Source organism: Equus asinus, chromosome 1, assembly GCF_041296235.1.
Source record: "Equus asinus isolate D_3611 breed Donkey chromosome 1, EquAss-T2T_v2, whole genome shotgun sequence".
In the NCBI taxonomy this organism is placed as follows: Eukaryota; Metazoa; Chordata; class Mammalia; order Perissodactyla; family Equidae; genus Equus; species Equus asinus.
Window position 1 is genome coordinate 125,002,868 of NC_091790.1, and position 18,871 is coordinate 125,021,738.

Genomic DNA, 18,871 nt, shown 5'->3' on the forward strand with positions numbered 1-18,871 from the left:
TGGAAGGATTGAAGAAAATACTTGCCATAAAAAGAACAAACATTAACACTGGCTAATGCCACCAGGGAAGGGTATAGGTCATGCCTCACATACTGTTGATGGAAAGGACAGGAACCCCTTGGTGTTTGACAGTGTCTCACAACACCAAAAATGAAGACTAAGTCCCACGAGCTGTCCAGAGTCTGTGTGACAGCAGCGTATTCATCAGCACAAGCATCTTCCGCGTGTTGCAACCCTCCTGCTATCAGTCATCGATCAGATTCTGCAACTCTTAGGGGAAGAGCCAACTAATAAAATCTGAAACTGGGCATTGACATTAACAACAGTTTACTGATGCTTCCCTTGCAAATTTCACATTTTCCAATAATAAAAATTTGCATAGAAGTTGGCATTTGAAAGGTTAACGGTATGTTTTTACCTGACATCTTATAATTATAGTATTTTCATGAAAATAGTTGTCTAGTAACATAAATTGCTTCTGCGTCGGTTCCACAAACAAGGCAAGGACCCAAAACATCCAAACTGTTCACAGACAAAGTCCTATTGGGAAGCAAGCTTGTGATTTCAATACGGCCTTTTGCAGGATCAGTGCTGAGCCAGGAGCTTATGACAGACTGGTGAACATTAGCCTGGTTACTAATGCTGTGAAACAAAAAAATACTACTTCTTCCTCCTGGGAGAAAAGAAAAGGGAAAAAAAATCTTTGAAGATTAATTTTATACTAGTAAACATCTGAAATTCTACTGATATTTTAAAAAGGCAATGAGTCAAACTTGTTTAATTCTCAGAATAACAGACTGATAATTCCACTATTACATATCACTATTTTTGACCAAAGGCTTGTTCAGTGATATTAAACACTCAAATTTCCATGGGATAATACGGATATCAAATTTGAAGTGTTCAGGCAAAGCAGAAGATTCTGACCCTGTCTTTTTGTTCATTCTTTAATGGAATGTCTCAGAAGTGTAGCAAAATGGCCAGAAGACAAGCAGAATAAGTAAGGAAAAAAGAAACTAAAAATGTAGATAACACAGAAATATAAGCTCTTAGGCGATTAAAAATCAAGTGATCATGAGAATTTCTGCACACATTTCTAGGTGAATATTTCTAAAAATACATTTTATATTTCTAAAAATATAATCAACCTGCTTTAGATATCCTTTTATTCTTACCTTTTATTTTAGATGTTCTTAAAAGTAGAATTTTAGAACATTACCAGATTATATAAATTTTTATCTCTAACAGTGCTCTGCATTTAACAGAGAATTAAAGCAGAAGCAGTATGTTTCAATTTAAGCTATTATTTACAATTTTCCTTCCTCTCAACTCTCTGCCAGAGCAAATAAGGACAGACTTCATTTATTCAATAAATGGTTGGGTGCCAACTATGTGCCAGGTTCTGTGATAAGTGCTGGGAATACAAGGGGTAGTCCCTGATGTCTGGAAGCTTAAAGACTAGTGGGTTTAAATCTCGTGGATTCTTGAAAGCCCAGCTCAACCGCCTTCTCTAAGAAGCCTTTGAAGACGACCCTAGTTCAGGCTTCTCTCTTCCTTCCTGGAACCCTCAGCACTTGTATGTACCACTAATTTACTACCTGGTAACATTTTGTTTATGATTTAACTGTCCACGCCCCTTCTCCATAACTAAATTAAGTATTATTTTAAGAGCAGGTGGGAGTCCATATTTACCTTTTCAAAGTGTCTAATACTATGCCTTACAATACTAGACGCAGAATATAGTAAATGGTTTTATTTCCAGTCTAACCAAGGTTCTTCAAACAGCAAAATTTCAAATGTAAGACAGTGGCGGTAGAGGAGGAAGCAAATAAAAAACAAGGATTTAGTTAATCCTTAGATAAAATTGTTAGTTTCTCCCTAAGTGAAGCTGGCAGAAACATGCTACATGCTCTACACGGTCCATACTTCTCCACAGTTTTCCTGGAGAAGTTCTAGATTTTTCCCTGAGTTTTCTGTTTATCTTTTACAGCTCCTCTATTTCACGTTACTCTTGAATATTGTTAGAACTGCTGTGCTAATCTCCTCCCTGGTCCCCTGCTTCCACTTTTACCGTGCCTCCCCATAGTCCATTTACCCCACAGCAGCCAGTGATCCTTTGGGAACATAAGGCAGATCACGCCACTCCCCTGGTCAAAATTCTCCAATGGTTTTCTGCCACACTTAGAATTAAGTCTGAAGTCCTCATCATGGTCTCCTGAGTCCTGTTCCTCAGCTCCCTACCTCCTACCACTCCCTGAGCCTGTTCATTACCTGCAGCCATGCTGGCCTCCTTGCCTTTCTCTGCCTGTCTCAGACCCACAGTATTTGTGTTGCCTCTGCCGGGAAGGCTTTCACGGGACTCATACCTCCACTCCTCTCAGGTCTCTGCTCAAATGCTATCTCCACTAAGCAGCCCCTCCCCCCTTCATTCTTTATCCTCCTACTCTGTTCCTCAGTCACCGGGTATTGGCCCAGTTCTTTTCCTTTTCGCGCTCAGTCCCCTTTTCCACATTTCTGTGCTTTACTGTAGGAACAAACTCCATTTCCAGCCTCCCTTGCCATCTGCCTTCCAGGTGGCCCCTGCCAACGGGAGGTACTACTGTGCGTGAGTGGAAGGCGGACGAGGGGCGAAGCTCCAGGTTTCTGGCAACCACATCACCGCAGTAACTCCAGCCCTGGCTGAGGTGGCACCTTTCCTGTTGATCCAGAACCTACTCTGACAGCACTTCCTACTGTGCAGCCGCAGAGATATGAACAGTTTTTGATTTCTGGGCATTACTTCTTCTTCTTCTTTGCTCATCCAGCATCCCCCCTACGCCCGTTCATTCTTCTAGCCCTTCTACCACAGTGAAACCAATTCCTTCTAAATCTAGGGCAGTTTCTGTTTTTCTGATTGGACTTTCACTGAGACATTATCTACTTATTTACTGCCTGCTGGAATACGTGCTCTGAGTGTGTAGAGACTTTTTGTTCTGCTCATTGTGGTAGGCTCCAGCCCCAGAAGGGCGCCTAGCACATGGTGGGCATTTGATCCACATTTGCTGCATGAATGAACAAAAGAACTTTGGAACCACAGACAAACTCAAAAACAGGAAGCTTAGAAAATGCCAAAAACAAAAACACCCCTTGATTGTAAGTGTAGTTTCTGGCCGACCTTTATTACCTCTGTCTCTAATCAGGAGACAGGGCCTTCTAGTCTGAAGAAAACCCTATACCTTAATACATAAAAGATCAGCTTTTGTCTTGCCACTCACCCTCGGTAATGTAATAGAAAAGAGCTGTCAACACCTGTCCTACAGCAAAGGGCCCACGACAATGCGCTCCCAACAAGCCCCTGGCTGTGTGAACTCAGCCAGCGCACAGCATTTCCAGTCATTAGCAGTACAGCAGTAAGAGGCTGACAGATTTCAAGCCCTATGATACTAGAATTGACCCTAAAACAGGACAATGGAAACCTTGTGCCATTCCTTAATGTTAAAAATCTGAGGGGCTGGCCCCGTGGCCAAGTGGTTAAGTTCACACGCTCCACTTTGGTGGCCCATCGTTTCACTAGTTCGGATCCTGGGCACAGACATGGCACCGCTCATCAGGCCACAATGAGGTGGTGTCCCACATGCCAGAACTAGAAGGACCCACAACTAAAAATACACAACTATGTACTGGGGGGCTTTGGGGAGAAAAAGGAAAAAAAAAATCTGAGAATCTCTACTTTGGTATTTGAACGTATTATAAAGTTACACATAAGAATCTTTATTAAAACTTTTACCTTCGTGAAAGAGTGATGACTTTTCAGGTGCGTCTGTGGAGGCGTCCCAGTGCCAGAGGGACCCATCTTCAGAACAAGTAAAGAGGTGATCTGGATTGGATGGGTGGAAGTGAACTTCCCACACTGCAAGAGAAGAACCAAGACGCTCATTCCTGTGTAGAGGAGTCGAACAAACATGAAAACTCTGTCTCTAGGCGTCATCTTCCATTAACCTCCACCACACACCTTCAAACCGCAAGTCCGTGATAAAATCAAAGACTTGAGAATTAAAGAAAAAACATAATATTAACTCTCCAAAAGGTGTAACATGAAATAAGATAAAGAAAGCAAGTAGGAGCTGGCGCGGTGGCACAGTGGTTAGGTTTGTGTGCTCCACTTTGGCAGCCTGGGGTTTACGGGTTCAGATCCTGGGCATGGACCTAGTACCACTTGTTAGGCCATGCTGTGGCGGCATCCCACATAACATAGAGGGAGGTTGGCATGGATGTTAGCTCAGTGACAATCTTCCTCAAGTAAAAAGAGCAAGACTGGGAAGAAATGGTAGCTCAGGGCCACTCTTCCTCACCAAAACGAAGAAAAGAAAGACACCAAGTAAATCTACTTGTGTATTGGGCCAGCAAATGAATGAAAATAAATGCTGATGTTTGATCTATCTCATTTGTTTTTGGTGAGGACGACTGGCCCTGAGCTAACATCTGTTGCCAATCTTCCCCCTTCTGCTTGAGGAAGATTGTTGCTGAGCTAACATCTGTTGCCAATCTTCCCCCTTCTGCTTGAGGAAGACTGTCGCTGAGCTAACATCTGTATCAATCTTCCTTTATTTTGTACATGGGACACCGCCACAACATGGCTTGATGGGCGGTGTGTAGGTCCACACCCAGGATCTGAACTGGTGAACCCTGGGCTGCTGAAGCAGAGCGTATGAACTTAATCAGTACCTGACCAGGCCGGCCCCCTATTACATTTTTTTCTTTTTACGGAAAAGCATAACAATGGGGTAATTCTGAAAAGAATTCTGAAAAGAAAAAAATTGGTAAGTTCTCTTATTTTCAAATCCTGTGTCATTACTGAATGAAGGTCATATTATTGAAAAGACAGAGACCATAAAAGTAATATACAAATGAATTTCTAAGAGGCAGAGTCCAACTTGGGCTCATGCCAGGACTCCAGATACTTCTGGTCTATGTCACAGAAATAGCAACTAGCTCTGAGCAAAGCAAAACCTGGCAATGCTCCAAGAACCTGGATCCAGTTTCAGATGGAAGGCTTTTAAGAAGCAAATTTGGGACTGAGGACCCCTCAAGCTCTAAACTTGAAGGGAACTCTGTGTGTCATTAGACATCTGGGAGCCAATGACTGGCCAGGCCGCCTTAGGAAGTTATCTGCAGCATGCAGACAAAACAGGCAGTCTGGGAACAAGGGTTCTGAGGTTCTGGGTGACCTTAAAGAGGCAGCAGAGAAAGTGCCTGGGGTCCAGCATAAAAAGCGCAAGGCACATGTTTGCAAACTGGCAATTTTCATTCTGACAGTTACCACAACTGAACATCGTGCCACAAAACATTAAAAGGTCACCTTCCACAGGAGGAGAGGAATGTATTCTGGGTGAGTCCCTGTATAAAGTACATTCACACTGTTTCATTAAAACAAAGTGAAACAGAACAGCCCGGAGAGCACAAGCAGACTGCCCAAATCTAGCTTCTTAAGTATTTATTTCCAAATTAGAAAACAAACCTCTATAAAACATCTTTCTTTTTTTTGTTTTGTTTCAACACTTTTTTTTTTTTTAAGATTGGCACCTGGGCTAACAACTGTTGCCCATCTTCCCCTTTTTTTTTTTAAGGATTGGCACCTGGGCTAACAGCTGTTGCCAATCTTTTTTTTTTTTTTTCCCAGCTTTATTTCCCATCTCCCCCCCACCCCCCAACCCCGGTACATAGTTGTATATCTTAGTTGCAGGTCCTTCTAGTTGTGGGATGTGGGACGCTGCCTCAACATGGCCTGACAAGCGGTGCCATGTCCGCACCCAGGATCTGAACCCTGGGCCACTGCAGCGGAGCGCGCGAACTTAACCACTTGGCCACATAGCCAGCCCCCAAAACATCTTTCATTTCTAGCCAAAAGTCAAGATGAATTCAAAATAATACATTACAATCCATGACATCTGTGTGTATTGCTTAACAACACAGGCTGGCAGTTAAAAAGGGGGAGGTGAGAAGAGTCTCCAAGTCTGGAATTCTACTGCCGCTGGGTGGGCCAACGTCAGGCTCTAGGAGGGCATACTCCATTCCTTTTTCTTCTCTTTTTTCTGGGCATAGCTATAACTGGAAGAGGCAAAACCAAATTCTATCCTTTTATTTGTTTCTTAAAATATAATCTTAAAAGTCATTTGTCTTTCCAAGGTAATAATGTGAAATTTACTTAAACTGAGGAGTTGCAATACAAGTATAATGTTTGTTCTTTTGTACTTTTATTCAAGCAGGGTTCAATACGAACTTATCTTAAGTCAGAATTTAAAACTATAATCTACTTTGGCAATGATATCAAAGACAGCAGTGATAAAACGAAAAATTTTGGCCAAAAAATGCCCACCAAAACCAAAAGACAGACATAAAAAACAACAAAACAAGAGCCTGTATCTATTCTTGTTAAAAGAAAAAAAAAGGTACAATAACAAATTGAGGAACACAGATTGGCAAATATTAAAAACAACAGCCTGCATTTACACAGGCAAAGGCATTTTCACGTACTGAGTATGGCCATATAAACTGGTACTGTTTTTATGTAGAACAATTTGACAAGTATCACAGCTTTAAAATTATGCAAACATTTCAGCTCATCAATTCTTCTAAAACATTATCCTAAGAAAATTAAGTGTATAAAAATGAACATATAAGGATAATCACTGTGGTTTTTAATAATGAAACATGTTAAAGAACTTAAATGTCAAAAAGGGGTTACTTATTTATTACAAATTTATACAATTCAGCCAAAAGCTGATGTAAAATGATCCATATGTATCGTAATGGAAAGCTGCTTACAATAATCATATAACTAACCAACACACACTTATATATGTCCCCGATACTTACTTTCAGCTTCATGGGCCTTCAGCAGAGACACGGGCATAGTACCTTGTCTAACGTCCCAAATACTCAACATTCCATCCTGGCCCCCAGTAGCTACAACGTGCTGCTGGTTAGGATGTCGATCAACACAGTGGAGTGGTACTCGGTCACCAGTCCTTTTATGGAAAACACAGTGACATCAAACGTGTTGTAAAGTATAATTTAGCTTTCCATAATCCAAGAAACATGTTTCATTCTAGTAACTAAATGATAACTTTGTGGCTGGAGCTAATGGCTAAACTTAAATCATGTCAAAAATTGACTACATTAAACATATTTTTAAATATTAGAATTTGGGAGGGAATTAAAGGCAAAAGTTATTCATCCTCTCTTCAATTTGGAGACAGGGAGCAAGATAATTTGTAAGATGTGCAAAACACATTTCCATTTCTTGGCTTTTTAAAAACATTACATGTCAGCAAAACAGCATATTCTTTACTTCCAATTTAATGCTTAGTTTATACAATTATTTTTTCAGTTTGACACGTTCTATTTTCTTCTTAGAGAAGGTTGCACACATAGAATGGGGATTTCTGCTCATAAAAAATATCTTGAATTGTATTTTTCTCCCAATCACCTCTAGAGTATATTATACCCACTATTGACAGAATCATCTGATGGCAAAAGTTAGTTCCCTGCTGAATAATATAAACTTCAAAGAGATGGAGGCTCTGAATCAATACAACAAATATTTACTAAATGCAGCATGGTAGTATCAAGCCCATCAAATCATACTTGCTTTATCAAACTTAATCAGGGATCACTCTCTTAAAATGCAATTACAATACAACATGGTTTAAAGTCAGTTGCTATAGACAATTGAACAAATTAATTTTGCATTACACCACTAAAATTACAAATCAAAACTCACAGTGATAAAATCTGAGAGGGCTCATTTCCTTGTTGTCTGAAATCCCATATTTTTAACTGTCCAATTGAATTAACTGTAAGAATCTCTGGAGTTCGAAGGAAGGTCACAGCATGGAGCGTGCTGCTATCTGCATTGTCTACAAATCAAGAAAACAGCAGTGCGTGTTAATGGGCCGCCCTTTCCATGAAAATCTCAAGTCACATTCCTTCTATTGATTGAAATATTACAAATGAAATTTTAAACAAGTCACAGCTTAATTTCTACAGAAAAATGCACAGCAATATAGTTGTTAAAATGGACTCTCCCTTGATAGAAAAACAGTATCACTCACAGGACGTCTGAACTGCTTTCCAAATAGAGGGCTGAGTTTTCACATATTTCTCTGTTTCCACTTAAGGTTACCTTCACGCTTTGAGACAGCTACTCAAACTCGTCTATATCCAATTTTATGTTCCACCATCCCTGAACCCTGAAACTCCACTCTACTGGGCCAAACCCCAGTGCTTCCTCCACAGTTCACTCTGCCCTTGCAGTATTCTGCTGACTCATCTCAAATCTACCATCTTTACTCTCATTAATTCTCTCCTCCTCCACAAAGTCCTTCCTGATTGCTATAATGGTCCTTTTCTTTTTTCCTAGAGTGTTTAAAGCGTATACCTCATAACTTAGCATATACTTAGGGACTTTTGTTTTGTGACACCCCTCCAAACAGCCACCAGGCGATGGTCCTTAACAATTAAACAAGTGGTGTCCCTCAGAACTAAAAATCATAATAAACAACACAAAACACTGATTTATGGGCTCAATCCATAGAGGTTCTGATTTAGGAGGTCCAGGGTGGTGGACTGTTAAAAATTTCCCCAGGCTTGGGGCTGGCCCAGCGGCACAGCGGTTAAGTGTGCAGGTTCCACTTCGGCGGCCCGGGGTTTGCTGGTTTGGATCCTGGGTGCGGACATGGCACCACTTGGCAAGCCACGCTGTGGGAGGCGTCCCACGTATAAAGGAAGATGGGCATGGATGTGAGCACAGGGCCAGGCTTCCACCGCAAAAGGAGAAGGATTGGCAGCAGATGTTAGCTCTGGGCTAATCTTCCTCAAACGGCACTTTTTGTCATTCTCTAAATGGGCTTACTCTGCCTCCACGCTATTCCCTTTGTCTTGTGTGCCATCTTTTAGTATTACTTATGGTCCAAAACGTAGATTAAATTAATTGTCATCTGTCCCTCAATTCTTTTTTTTTTTTTAAAGATTTTATTTTTTCCTTTTTCTCCCCAAAGCTCCCCAATACATAGTTGTATATTCTTCGTTGTGGGTCCCTCTAGTTGTGGCACGTGGGACGCTGCCTCAGCATGGCTGGATGAGCAGTGCCATGTCCGCACCCAGGATTCGAACCAACGAAACACTGGGCCGCCTGCAGGCGAACTTAACCACTCGGCCACAGGGCCAGCCCCTGTCCCTCAATTCTTTATTCAACAATTGCCTCCAGTCAAAAAAAAAAGTTTCTCTCTCCTCTGCAGCCACTTATTCACACAGGCCTTATCAGCATGCCGTCGTGATACAGGGATCCTGCTCTGTGTATTTTTATATCCCTCAAACACCTAGCATTGTGTTTACAGAGCACATGGCAGGTGTTCAGTTACTATATGACAGACGAAAGAAATATAACAGTTTCTCTCACCTATGGTTCTCACAGCTTCCTTGTGATCAGCTCTGAAGAGATTTATCCGACCATCTTCTCCAACTGTGACGATTTCTGGGTTGCTGCACACAACACCCGTGCACGGTGCACTGCGACAGGAAGGGCTGCCCGGGCTTGTGTGGTAGTGAGCTGCTGTCCACTGCTGGCCAACTGAAAGAGTCTAAGTGTCAGAAAGCAGCACGTGATTAATCAAAACAAAGCTCTAAAAAGTAGCACTTTTCCCCAACTAGAGTATTTTTAAATTCTGTCTCACACCCTTCTAGAAAAAGAACAACTCTCTTTTTCGTTTGTAATTCCAAGTCATAAAGTCTAGAACTACTCCCCTCAAAGCTCTGCATACACTGGATCACGATTCAAAAGGAATGCTGCTCAATAAAGTCCCACATTTACATCAAACCAAAGAAACGGGTTTTAGGCCTCAGGGAGTTATTTGTTCAAAAGTAACTCTAAATTCTTAAGGGAATTAGCCTACATCTAAAAAATAAATCTCTACACTTTCTAAAAGACTCCTTTAAGAAAAACACTTAACAAGACCTGGGTCTTATATTTACTCTGCACACCTATTCGCAAGGGGACCTTTATTAATCCCAAAGTCTAAATAAGCACTCTCTTCCAGCAACTTAAAAGTGTTACCACAAGTGGGGCTATTTTAAAGAATTGCCCTCTCCACTATGCTTTGAAGGTCAGCACTTGTGGGGTTTTGCACATAAGAAAGGCACTGAAAAAATGGCCAAGTCTTCATACAGTATATCCTCTCTTCTAATTAAAACCCAGGTTCTATCCACAGACACAAAGAAGCTGTTTATATTCTCTCTCATGATACCTGAGCTAGAAGGTGCTCTTCCTTTTTTCGAAAGAATAGAATAGAAACTTAAAAGAGAGAATTACAGGAAAATCGCTTGCCAGAATACCGTCTTACTAGGTCTAAACTAACAGAATTGATTTAAGAGATACCCAATTTCAATAAAAGCTCACACAAACACGGTTCTTGAATTAATGTATTAAACGATGGGTAATATTTTTCCCCCATCATGTTTTGAGACTACAAAACTTTTTATTTGCGTCATTATTAAGTACAGTTTTCTTTAAGCCTTCCTAAAAATAATTAAAATACAAATTCAGTTTTCAAACAAAAGTTCTTTACCTGGTTATTTGGATGGTGAAGGAAAAGTGTTACAGATCCTGTTGATGAAGCAGCTACAATCCTTTCCTGGTCAAAGAACTAAATAGAAAATTCCCACTTGTTATAGATTCAGAAACAGTAGCAGGGAGAAAACCCATTTGTTTAATTCAATTAGCAGCAGAACGATTTTAAAATGCAAAGAGCCTATAAATAAAATCGGATGATAGATCTGAAAGTCAAAACTTATATACAAATAAAAGCATTTTCGTAAAGAATAAATAATTTTTTCCCTAAATTCATTCACCCATAATTGACTTAATTTTGGACCACTACCATAAAGGTTTAGAAAAGTATCATTCTAAAGTTAAGCAGCTTTCTACAGAATAAAACGCACGGAGTTTGAAGCTATACGGACCAGGATTTAAAAATTTAATTCCATTCTCAATACTTACTGCTAACTTTGAGACTGTGGCCTAGTTAAGTTCTCTAAGCCTTGGCAAACCTTTAAAATGAGAGAACTAATCCCTACTTAGGGAGTTGTTATAAGAATTCAAAAAGCAAAACCGTGTAAACTGCCTTGTACAGTGTTTCTCACATAGTACATGCTCAAGAGATCTTAATCTGTTTCCTTATTGATAAAACAGAGATAACAATACTTGATTCATAAGCATGTGATGAGAATCAAATTAACTTATGTAAAGCTCTCTAACTTATGTAAAGCTCCCCAAACAGTGCTTGGCACATAGCAGACAATCAATTAATAAAAAACAACAACAAAAACCAGGATTAAAAGACTAGGATTAAATCTACATCCTCTTCCCCAGTCCTGATTGTGCCATGATGTTGGCAAACTATAACCAACAGAGAACTCAGTTTTCCTGTAAACCCAGGGTGAGTCTAGACAGCCTTTATGATTCTTTGCATCCTTTAAGATATTACTTTCAGTTTTTAAAAACTTAGCTTTTGGATATTACGCAGACTTACCTGTAAGTCCATCACATCACCATGGTGTTTGATATCGCACAATAACTGATGGTCTCCTTCAAACCCTCCATCAGAATCCAAGTTCCCAAAATCTCCAATAGACCACAGTGAAACACGATTTTCCTGTAAAGCAGAAAGTTTTATCTTGAGCTGAAATATACGTTAACCTCTCGGAAATTAAAATTTGTATTGCCTTCAAGCCTTGCTTTAAAAGCATCTCAGACAAAAGATACGGTGCCTTCAAAACACAAAATTGGAGGCTTAGGCACACCGTCGATGGCTCGGCGGTACCGGGCAACCGAGACGGGGACTCGAGGAGCAGAAAAGAGCGAGAGGAGCTGGAAGGCGAGGGAGCTGGCGCGCTGGTTCCAGGAGACCGGGAGGAGGAGGCAGGGGCTCCCCGGCCCGGGAGCGGGGGTACCTCATTGTCCCAAGAGCCCGTAGCGAAGGTCTCCGCAGTCTGCAGGCTCCCCGCAGGCACCGGCCGCCAGCGGGTTTTGCTGATTTTCTGAGACACAAACTTGGCGTAGATTTCCTCCATGCCGAGAGCAACGCCAGCAGGTACCGCAACCAGCACGGCGCGCGCCTCGCAACCCCGCTCCTTCCCGTGGAGCCCGGATTGGCCCGGACCTGACGAGGCGGACGGTGGCCGCGGAGAGCCATTTCTCCTCCATCGGCAGTGCGGGCGCTACCAGCCCCCAAACGCGAGGAATTGGGATGCCCTTCTTCACCGCGGTGGCCCTGACCAAAAGCAACAGTGTGAGGGCCTTGTGCTGTAGGATCTGCTCCTAATGTGCAAAATCAGTATAGGAACACTGAGACAATGCATTTTTGCAATAAATGTGCAATGTAAAACAAATTTAAGAGCAAAAATAAAACAATGCAAGAGAAGCCACCTAGTAGCCACACCTCAGCATTGTTTTGCATTTCACTGAGCATAGAAAAGATTCGAAATCCTTAAATTCTCAAGGAAGTATGTCCATTAATGTACCAACTTATATTCTAAACCTCTCCCTCTTTGTTCCTCAAACAAATCCTTTGCTTCAAAGTTGTTAATACACTGTCAGAGCCTGGAGTTGGAATTCTCAAGACTCCAGTTCTAGTGTTTTTTTTGTTGTTGTTTTTTGGTGGCTTTTTTTGGTGAGGAAGACTGGCCCCAAGCTAACATCTCTTGCCAATCTTCCACTTTTTGCTTGAGGAAGATTGTTGCTGAGCTAACATCCATGTCAATCTTCCTTTATCTTGTATGTGGGACTCTGCCACAGCATGGCTTGATGAGTGATGTGTATGTCCTCGCCTGGGATCTGAACCCATGAACTCCAGTCCACTGAAGCAGAGAGTGCAAACTTAACCACTAGCCACCGGGCAGCCACTCCAGTTCAAATTTTGACGCCCATTGCCTAGTTGTGAAACCTTCCACAATTTATTTATGTATATAATTAAGAATGAGTTTGATATGTAACATGCATAGCCCAGGAATCAGAGCTCCAGGTCCCTTCTTCTCTGCTTTCAGTTACCCCTATAACATCCTTTTATTCCTCTCTCCTTCTCAGAATCCTGCCCATCCTTCAAAGACCAGTTCCTTCTGGTATCTTTTCCTGATTACTCCAGCCCATGACAATCTAAATAAACATAGCACTTGATACCTAGACCACTAATAGCGTTATATTTTGCCTTCTGTTGCTAGTTTTCTTTGGATGCTGATCTCCCTAATTAGAATGTAAATCCTATTGCATACACGAGTTATGACATTCATCTTTTTCAAAAACCTCCTTTACACTATATTCATAACTGTATTGGTCGTTTCTTTAAAAGAGGCCATGATGTTTTGTTGTTGTTGTTCTTTTTATCTGACATTGGTAGTTTTATTTCACAACCACAGCTTGTGGAAGCACCACATGTAAATGTAATCCGTCTAAGTCAGTTTTAGAGAGTTACCTTACTGAGGACTTACTGGTTTTGTTCTGTTTTTGTTTTTAACTGAAAGACCATCAGGACACGGCAGAGAGATGAAATGGAAAACTATGAGAGTCTCAAAATGACAATTTTGCTCCCAATATTGAATAAAGAACGCTGTTTTCCCACAAGGTCAGAAAGTGGGGTGGCGGGCGGCACCGAGAATCTGGGCTGGGATTGGGGACACGTGGAGGTCAGGAACGCAATCCTGGACCATGACTCGGCAACTACTTGGAGGAGTGAGCAGCCTGCGTTTTAACCAAGACCAAAGGTGTTTTTCCTGTGCCATGGAAACAGGTGTGCGCATCTACAGCGTGGAGCCATTGATGGAGAAAGGACATCTGGGCCATGAGCAGGTGGTCAGCATGGGCCTGGTTGAAATGCTGCACCGCTCCAACCTGCTGGCCCTGATGGGCGGGGGTAGCAGCCCCAAGTTCTTAGAGATCTCAGTGCTGATCTGGGACAATGCGCGGGAAGCCAAGGACTCCCAGGACAAGCTGGTGCTGGAGTTCACCCTCACCAAGTCAGTGGTGGCTGTGCGCATGCGCCATGACAAAAATCACGCTCCGTCTCTGTGTACTCCTCCTCCAATACCCAAAAGCTGTTTGAATTTGACACCTGGGACAACCCCAGGGGGCTCTGTGACCTCTGCCCCAGCCTGGAGAAACAACAGCTAGTGTTCCTAGGGCACAAGTGCGGGAGTCTGCAACTTGTGGACCTGGCGAGTACGAAGCCCGGAACTTCATTTTCTCCATTTACCATCCCTGAACTAGCCAGGCACCGCAGTGGCCTCGGCCTTCCATAAGGGCACCCTTATTCGCCTTTCTGACCCGCAGTCCAAGGAGAAACTGGGTGGAGCTGCGCAGAGGCACTAACCCCGCCATCCTCTATCGCGTTAACCTTAGCAGTGACGACTCTGCTTTCAAAGATACCCGCCTCAGCTGCCGCTCCGCCCATCTGTGTAGATAAGTCTTTCCTCCTGATGGAAACTGCAACAGAGAGGCTTTCGATGTGTATCTTGACATCTGCGATAAGGATGACTTTTAAGGACCCTGTGGGTTGTGATAGGAACCTGCAGTGGCAGATTATGAAGCCTCGAGGGTGGGAGTGGGGAAGATTGGGGGTGCTGTGGAAGCCACCAGCCAGCAGGCATTAATGGAGCAAGTGCCCGCTTTATACTCAGCAGAGGAATGTCTAAACAGCTCACGTCCCCCAAGCACTTCTTGATGACTGTGTGCCTGTAGGGCCAGGCCAGGGACCCTGGGAGGCAGCAGACCCCCTAAGCTCCCAGCCTGGAGAAGACTGCTAGGGACCCAGAGGGAGTGCTCTAATCCAACCTGTAAGGTTTAAAAAAACTTCACAAGAAAAAAAAAAAGAACACTGTGTTGAGTGTGGTTTCGTTTATGGTCACAAAATCCAGAAATAGGTAATGTATATTTCGGATTAGAAGTAGGCTGAGTATTTGACAAAATCTGGTGAGAACTAGCATTTGAAAAATGCTGCTGACGCAGTAGCACAGATGTCTTGGCATAGCTTTGTTTCCTTCCTTAAAAGTTTATTGGACTAAATGATGACTGGATTCTGACGGTCTCAGTTCTGATTAGGAGTCAGCAAGTTCGATGCGACAGGCAACGCTCCCTGTCAGCTTCTCGCTCATTGTCTTGCACAGCTAATAGCAATAAAGCTGGTGTCCAATCTAACGGTGGAATTTGTGATGCTTAATTAGCTGAAAACGCACACTTGTGTTGGGAGAATAACACATTCGCCATACGATACTGTGGTATTTTTAACCAACTGCATTGTTCTGAGCAGCATTCCCCACGCTCCACCCTACCTCCATTTCATGGTATTCTTCCATTCTATGCATTTGAGCTTTAGAGTTGAGAACAAACCAGGGTCCCAAGGTATCTGCTAACCTAACACTGATGGACTTGTCACAAAGCCAGAGGCTAGAGTACTCGGGTTAGAGAGGGTTCTATTAAGATTAACCAGGTTCCACCATAGGGAGCTCAAACGGTAACCGACCTATGTATTAGTCAACTGGGTTGGGTGAGGCAGGACGGAGGAAGCCCACCGTCTAACAATCTGGACAGCTATAGGAGCAGACCCGCGGCTGGCAACAGCTGACACGACGCCACTGCGGAGCCACCGGCAGCGGCGGAACCAAATCGGCCCCGCCATCCTGCCGCCTCGCTCGGTGATCGGAGCCGCAGCCAGGCACGCGACGCACCACGCTTGGGCCCACCCTGCCTGGCTGCAGGGAGAACCCGGCAAGGAGGCGGAGGCGGTGCGCAGCCCGAAGCCCTGAAAGGGGTACGCAGCGGCGGCGGTGCTGACTCAGCCCGGCCTCCCGGCCGGTCCCCAAGCAGCCGCAGCGGCCACTGGCGCGGGCGGCGCGGCACGAGGGCACCCCCGCCTCTCGCCCCACCCGGCCGCGCCCGAGACCGCGCGGCGTCACAGAGCGCATGCGCGCCGCAGGGGATGCCGGGAGCGCGCAGTGGCGGCAGCGGCGGCGACGGCAATCACAGCGGCGGCTACAGCGGGGACGCGAGCAGGGCGGTGACCGTGTGGGAGGTGTTCTCACTCTTGGGGAAGCTGTTGGGCACCGTCGCCGCGCTGAAGGTAGTCCTGTACCTGCTCCGGGTGTGCTTAGCGATGGCCTGGAAATCCGGCGGCGCCAGCCACTCGGAGCTAATCCACAACCTCCGCAGTAAGTGCCACCCCCGCCCGGTGTGGGGCAGCTGGGGCAGGCCGGGCCTTGACCGGGTCCCCCCGGGACGTCCGGAACGTTCTGTCTACCCCGTCCGTGCCTGCTGGAGGGCCTCGGCGGAGGGTTGCACCAGCCGTCCCGAGCGGCATGCGCGTGCGATCGCCTCCCCCGGGACCTGTCACTCATCGGCAACGTGGTTGCGAAGCGGGGAGAAAGGGCCGGGGCCCTTGCTGGTGGGGCAGGGGCCAGCGTCTCCCCGCGGGCCGGGGGGGAGGGGGCGCGGCACAGGTGGTGGGGCTGTCACTCGAGTCAGCCGCCTGCTTGTCCGGGTCCGCCGGGCGAGGGGCGTGCCCTCGGGGTGGGGAGATGCTGGCCGGACCTCCTAGAGACAGGGCTGGAACCGAGGGGACCCCACCCTGGCCCCCCGCTTCCTCTCACCTTCCTCCTGCTTCAAAATCGGCCTCATTGCGAGCTTTCTCTCCTATCCTGCCTCCCCCGCCCTCCCTTTTTTCCTCTGGAGGGAGATGCCACCGTCTGATACAGGCGAGGGGAGGAGAGGAGGATGAGAGTATTGTCATTGCGGATGCTGGGAGAATTTTCTGGGGCGGCTGTCCAGTGGAAAGCTTCGTGGGGGGCGGAGGAAGAAATAATCAGGAGATGCTATTCCTGAGAGACTTGTCTTTGAGGAGCCATTAGAGCTCCCGGGATCCAGTAAACGATTGTGTGTATGGAATGTTCTAACTTTTTTCGGGGCTACTATGTGCTGTAAAAGCCTTGAATGGAAGTTTCTTTATACCATTCTCTTTAGTTATTGTTTTCCTTCCTCTGATGATAATTTTAGGATGGGATGAATGCTGTGTCACTTTCTTTTTTTAAATTGAAATATAGTGTCGCCGACTGGTCAGGAGACCAGAAGAACCGCAGTCCACAGTACTCTCACTCTGCTCAGAATTTATAGCACTCTCTTTGCCACCAGCTTGCGAATTAATCATATCCTACCACGTGGTATTTTTAATTGTCGTATGTTGTTTAGCTTTTCATGTGTTTGTTATGTTTCCTAAATAGATTTGTAACCTCCTCGGGGGCTGGGACTTTTTTTTTTTAAATGTCTTTGAATCCTGTCAAAGAACCTAATACTCCTTTCTTTTTTCTTTAATGCCAATTAAATGTGCATTATATGCTTGAATGTGCTAGGAATACCAAGATGAGTGAGAGAAATCAATAGCACTGTCTGGCACATGGTTAATACGTAATATTAGTCATTTGACTTTTTTTCCTTTACAATATTTAAAATTTGGAAATTGTGTCCTTACTGTTTAGTAATGAAGAATATTTAGATTTCCGAATTCTGTCGAGCATTGCCACTTTATGGAAGGATATTTGATTGGAAGTGGACGTTTATATACTGAGGCAGTATTATGAAATGTGATTTAGTTTCCCATGGATTGCATGTAAGCTCAATATGTTGTAAATATTTTAACAAAATTTCTTAATTTAATGCCGTCTATTGCAGTGTACATACCTGAAACATTCTATACACGAATTGTGATTAAGTAATTTTCCACCAGTAGGTTATGGCAGTAGCCACTTGGCTGTGGCAGAAATCTGTAATCAGTCAGGCTCTTAGTCTCTTTTTTGGGCCAAATTTGTAGTAAGCCAAGACTATATCTTTTCCCAGTGGTTTTATTATCTTTAAATCACTTTTTTTTTTTCCCTTAAGCTTTGTTTTTTGAAGAAGATTAGCCCTGAGCTAACTACTGCCAGGCCTCCTCTTTTTTGCTGAGGAAGCCTGGCCCTGAGCTAACATCCGTGCCCATCTTCCTCTACTTTTTTATATGGGGACACCTGCCACAGCATGGCTTGCCAAGTGATGCCATGTCCACACCCGGGATCCAAACTGGTGAACCCCGGGCCGCCGAGAAGTGGAACTTGCGAGCTTAACCGCTGCACCACTGGGCCAGCCCCTTATTATCTTTTTAATGTATTGTATTATCATTCTTAGCTGAAATTTCTCAGGATATTTTTTTCTATCAGAAGATTTAATAAATATTTAATACACATATTGATATTGCAAATATTTAGTTTTATCTATGACTGGTAAGAGGAAATTAGAATGCTCAAATTGTATAGCCTTTTTTGTAACACTTGTGTGACTTTAATTTCACCTTCTTGCTGAATTAATTCTAGCTAATAGATTTTATTTCCATTTATTATAAAAGTAATATTTGCTCATGTGAAATTTCAATTGGCATAAAATTTGAAAATTTCTCCCTCTAATTATTCTACTATTCTGTATTCTTCCTAACGTAAAGGCTTCTAATTGAATCTTTAGGGAAAAATTAAAAAGAGATATGTTGATGTTGAAGTGAAAAGGGATCTGCAAACTGGAAGAGGAAGCAAATTGCAGTTTTAATGTTTTGTTTTTTTTTAAATAAGTGAAGTTCGGGATTGGTTTAGTTTTAATCTTATAATAATTTTATGGAAAGTTTCTACTGAGTTTTTCTTTTATAAAACATCATAGTAAAAATATGATTGTGTATGATTTCATAGTTGATTCATTTATAGGGTATTTTAGACTCTAATGGTACATCTTGTAAATCTCATAACTTATGTTATGATGACAGGTGCTCTTAAATAA

The 18,871-nt window shown here is 43.5% G+C and overlaps 2 protein-coding genes and 1 pseudogene across 7 annotated transcripts in view; 2 read left to right on the forward strand and 1 right to left on the reverse strand.

Moving 5' to 3' along the window:
• Window positions 1–310: 310 nt before the first annotated feature.
• NUP43 (nucleoporin 43) lies at window positions 311–12,188 on the reverse strand. Its single transcript, XM_014850628.3, has 8 exons — window positions 11,989–12,188; window positions 11,568–11,690; window positions 10,605–10,682; window positions 9,440–9,620; window positions 7,763–7,898; window positions 6,856–7,007; window positions 3,767–3,889; window positions 311–673 (listed from the first exon to the last, which is right to left on the reverse strand). The coding sequence occupies exons 1-8, from the start codon at window positions 12,106–12,108 to the stop codon at window positions 444–446; spliced, it is 1,143 nt and encodes a 380-aa protein (XP_014706114.1). The 5' UTR covers window positions 12,109–12,188; the 3' UTR covers window positions 311–443.
• A 1,550-nt stretch (window positions 12,189–13,738) lies between these two features.
• Window positions 13,739–14,492, forward strand: LOC139046137 (WD repeat domain phosphoinositide-interacting protein 4 pseudogene; annotated as a pseudogene).
• A 1,139-nt stretch (window positions 14,493–15,631) lies between these two features.
• Window positions 15,632–18,871, forward strand: part of PCMT1 (protein-L-isoaspartate (D-aspartate) O-methyltransferase) — a 53,079-nt gene continuing 49,839 nt past the window's right edge. For 4 of the 6 annotated variants that reach the window (XR_011502651.1, XR_011502649.1, XR_011502642.1 and 1 more), the window contains exon 1: window positions 15,670–16,233. Coding sequence is in view for 3 of the 6 variants with exons in the window: in XM_014850627.3 (XP_014706113.1) it covers window positions 16,005–16,233 (229 nt within the window). In the remaining 3 variants the exon portion in view is untranslated. Of the gene's footprint in view, window positions 16,234–18,871 lie in introns of all 6 variants that reach the window. The other 2 variants (XM_014850626.3, XM_070507093.1) reach the window with 2 other exon arrangements.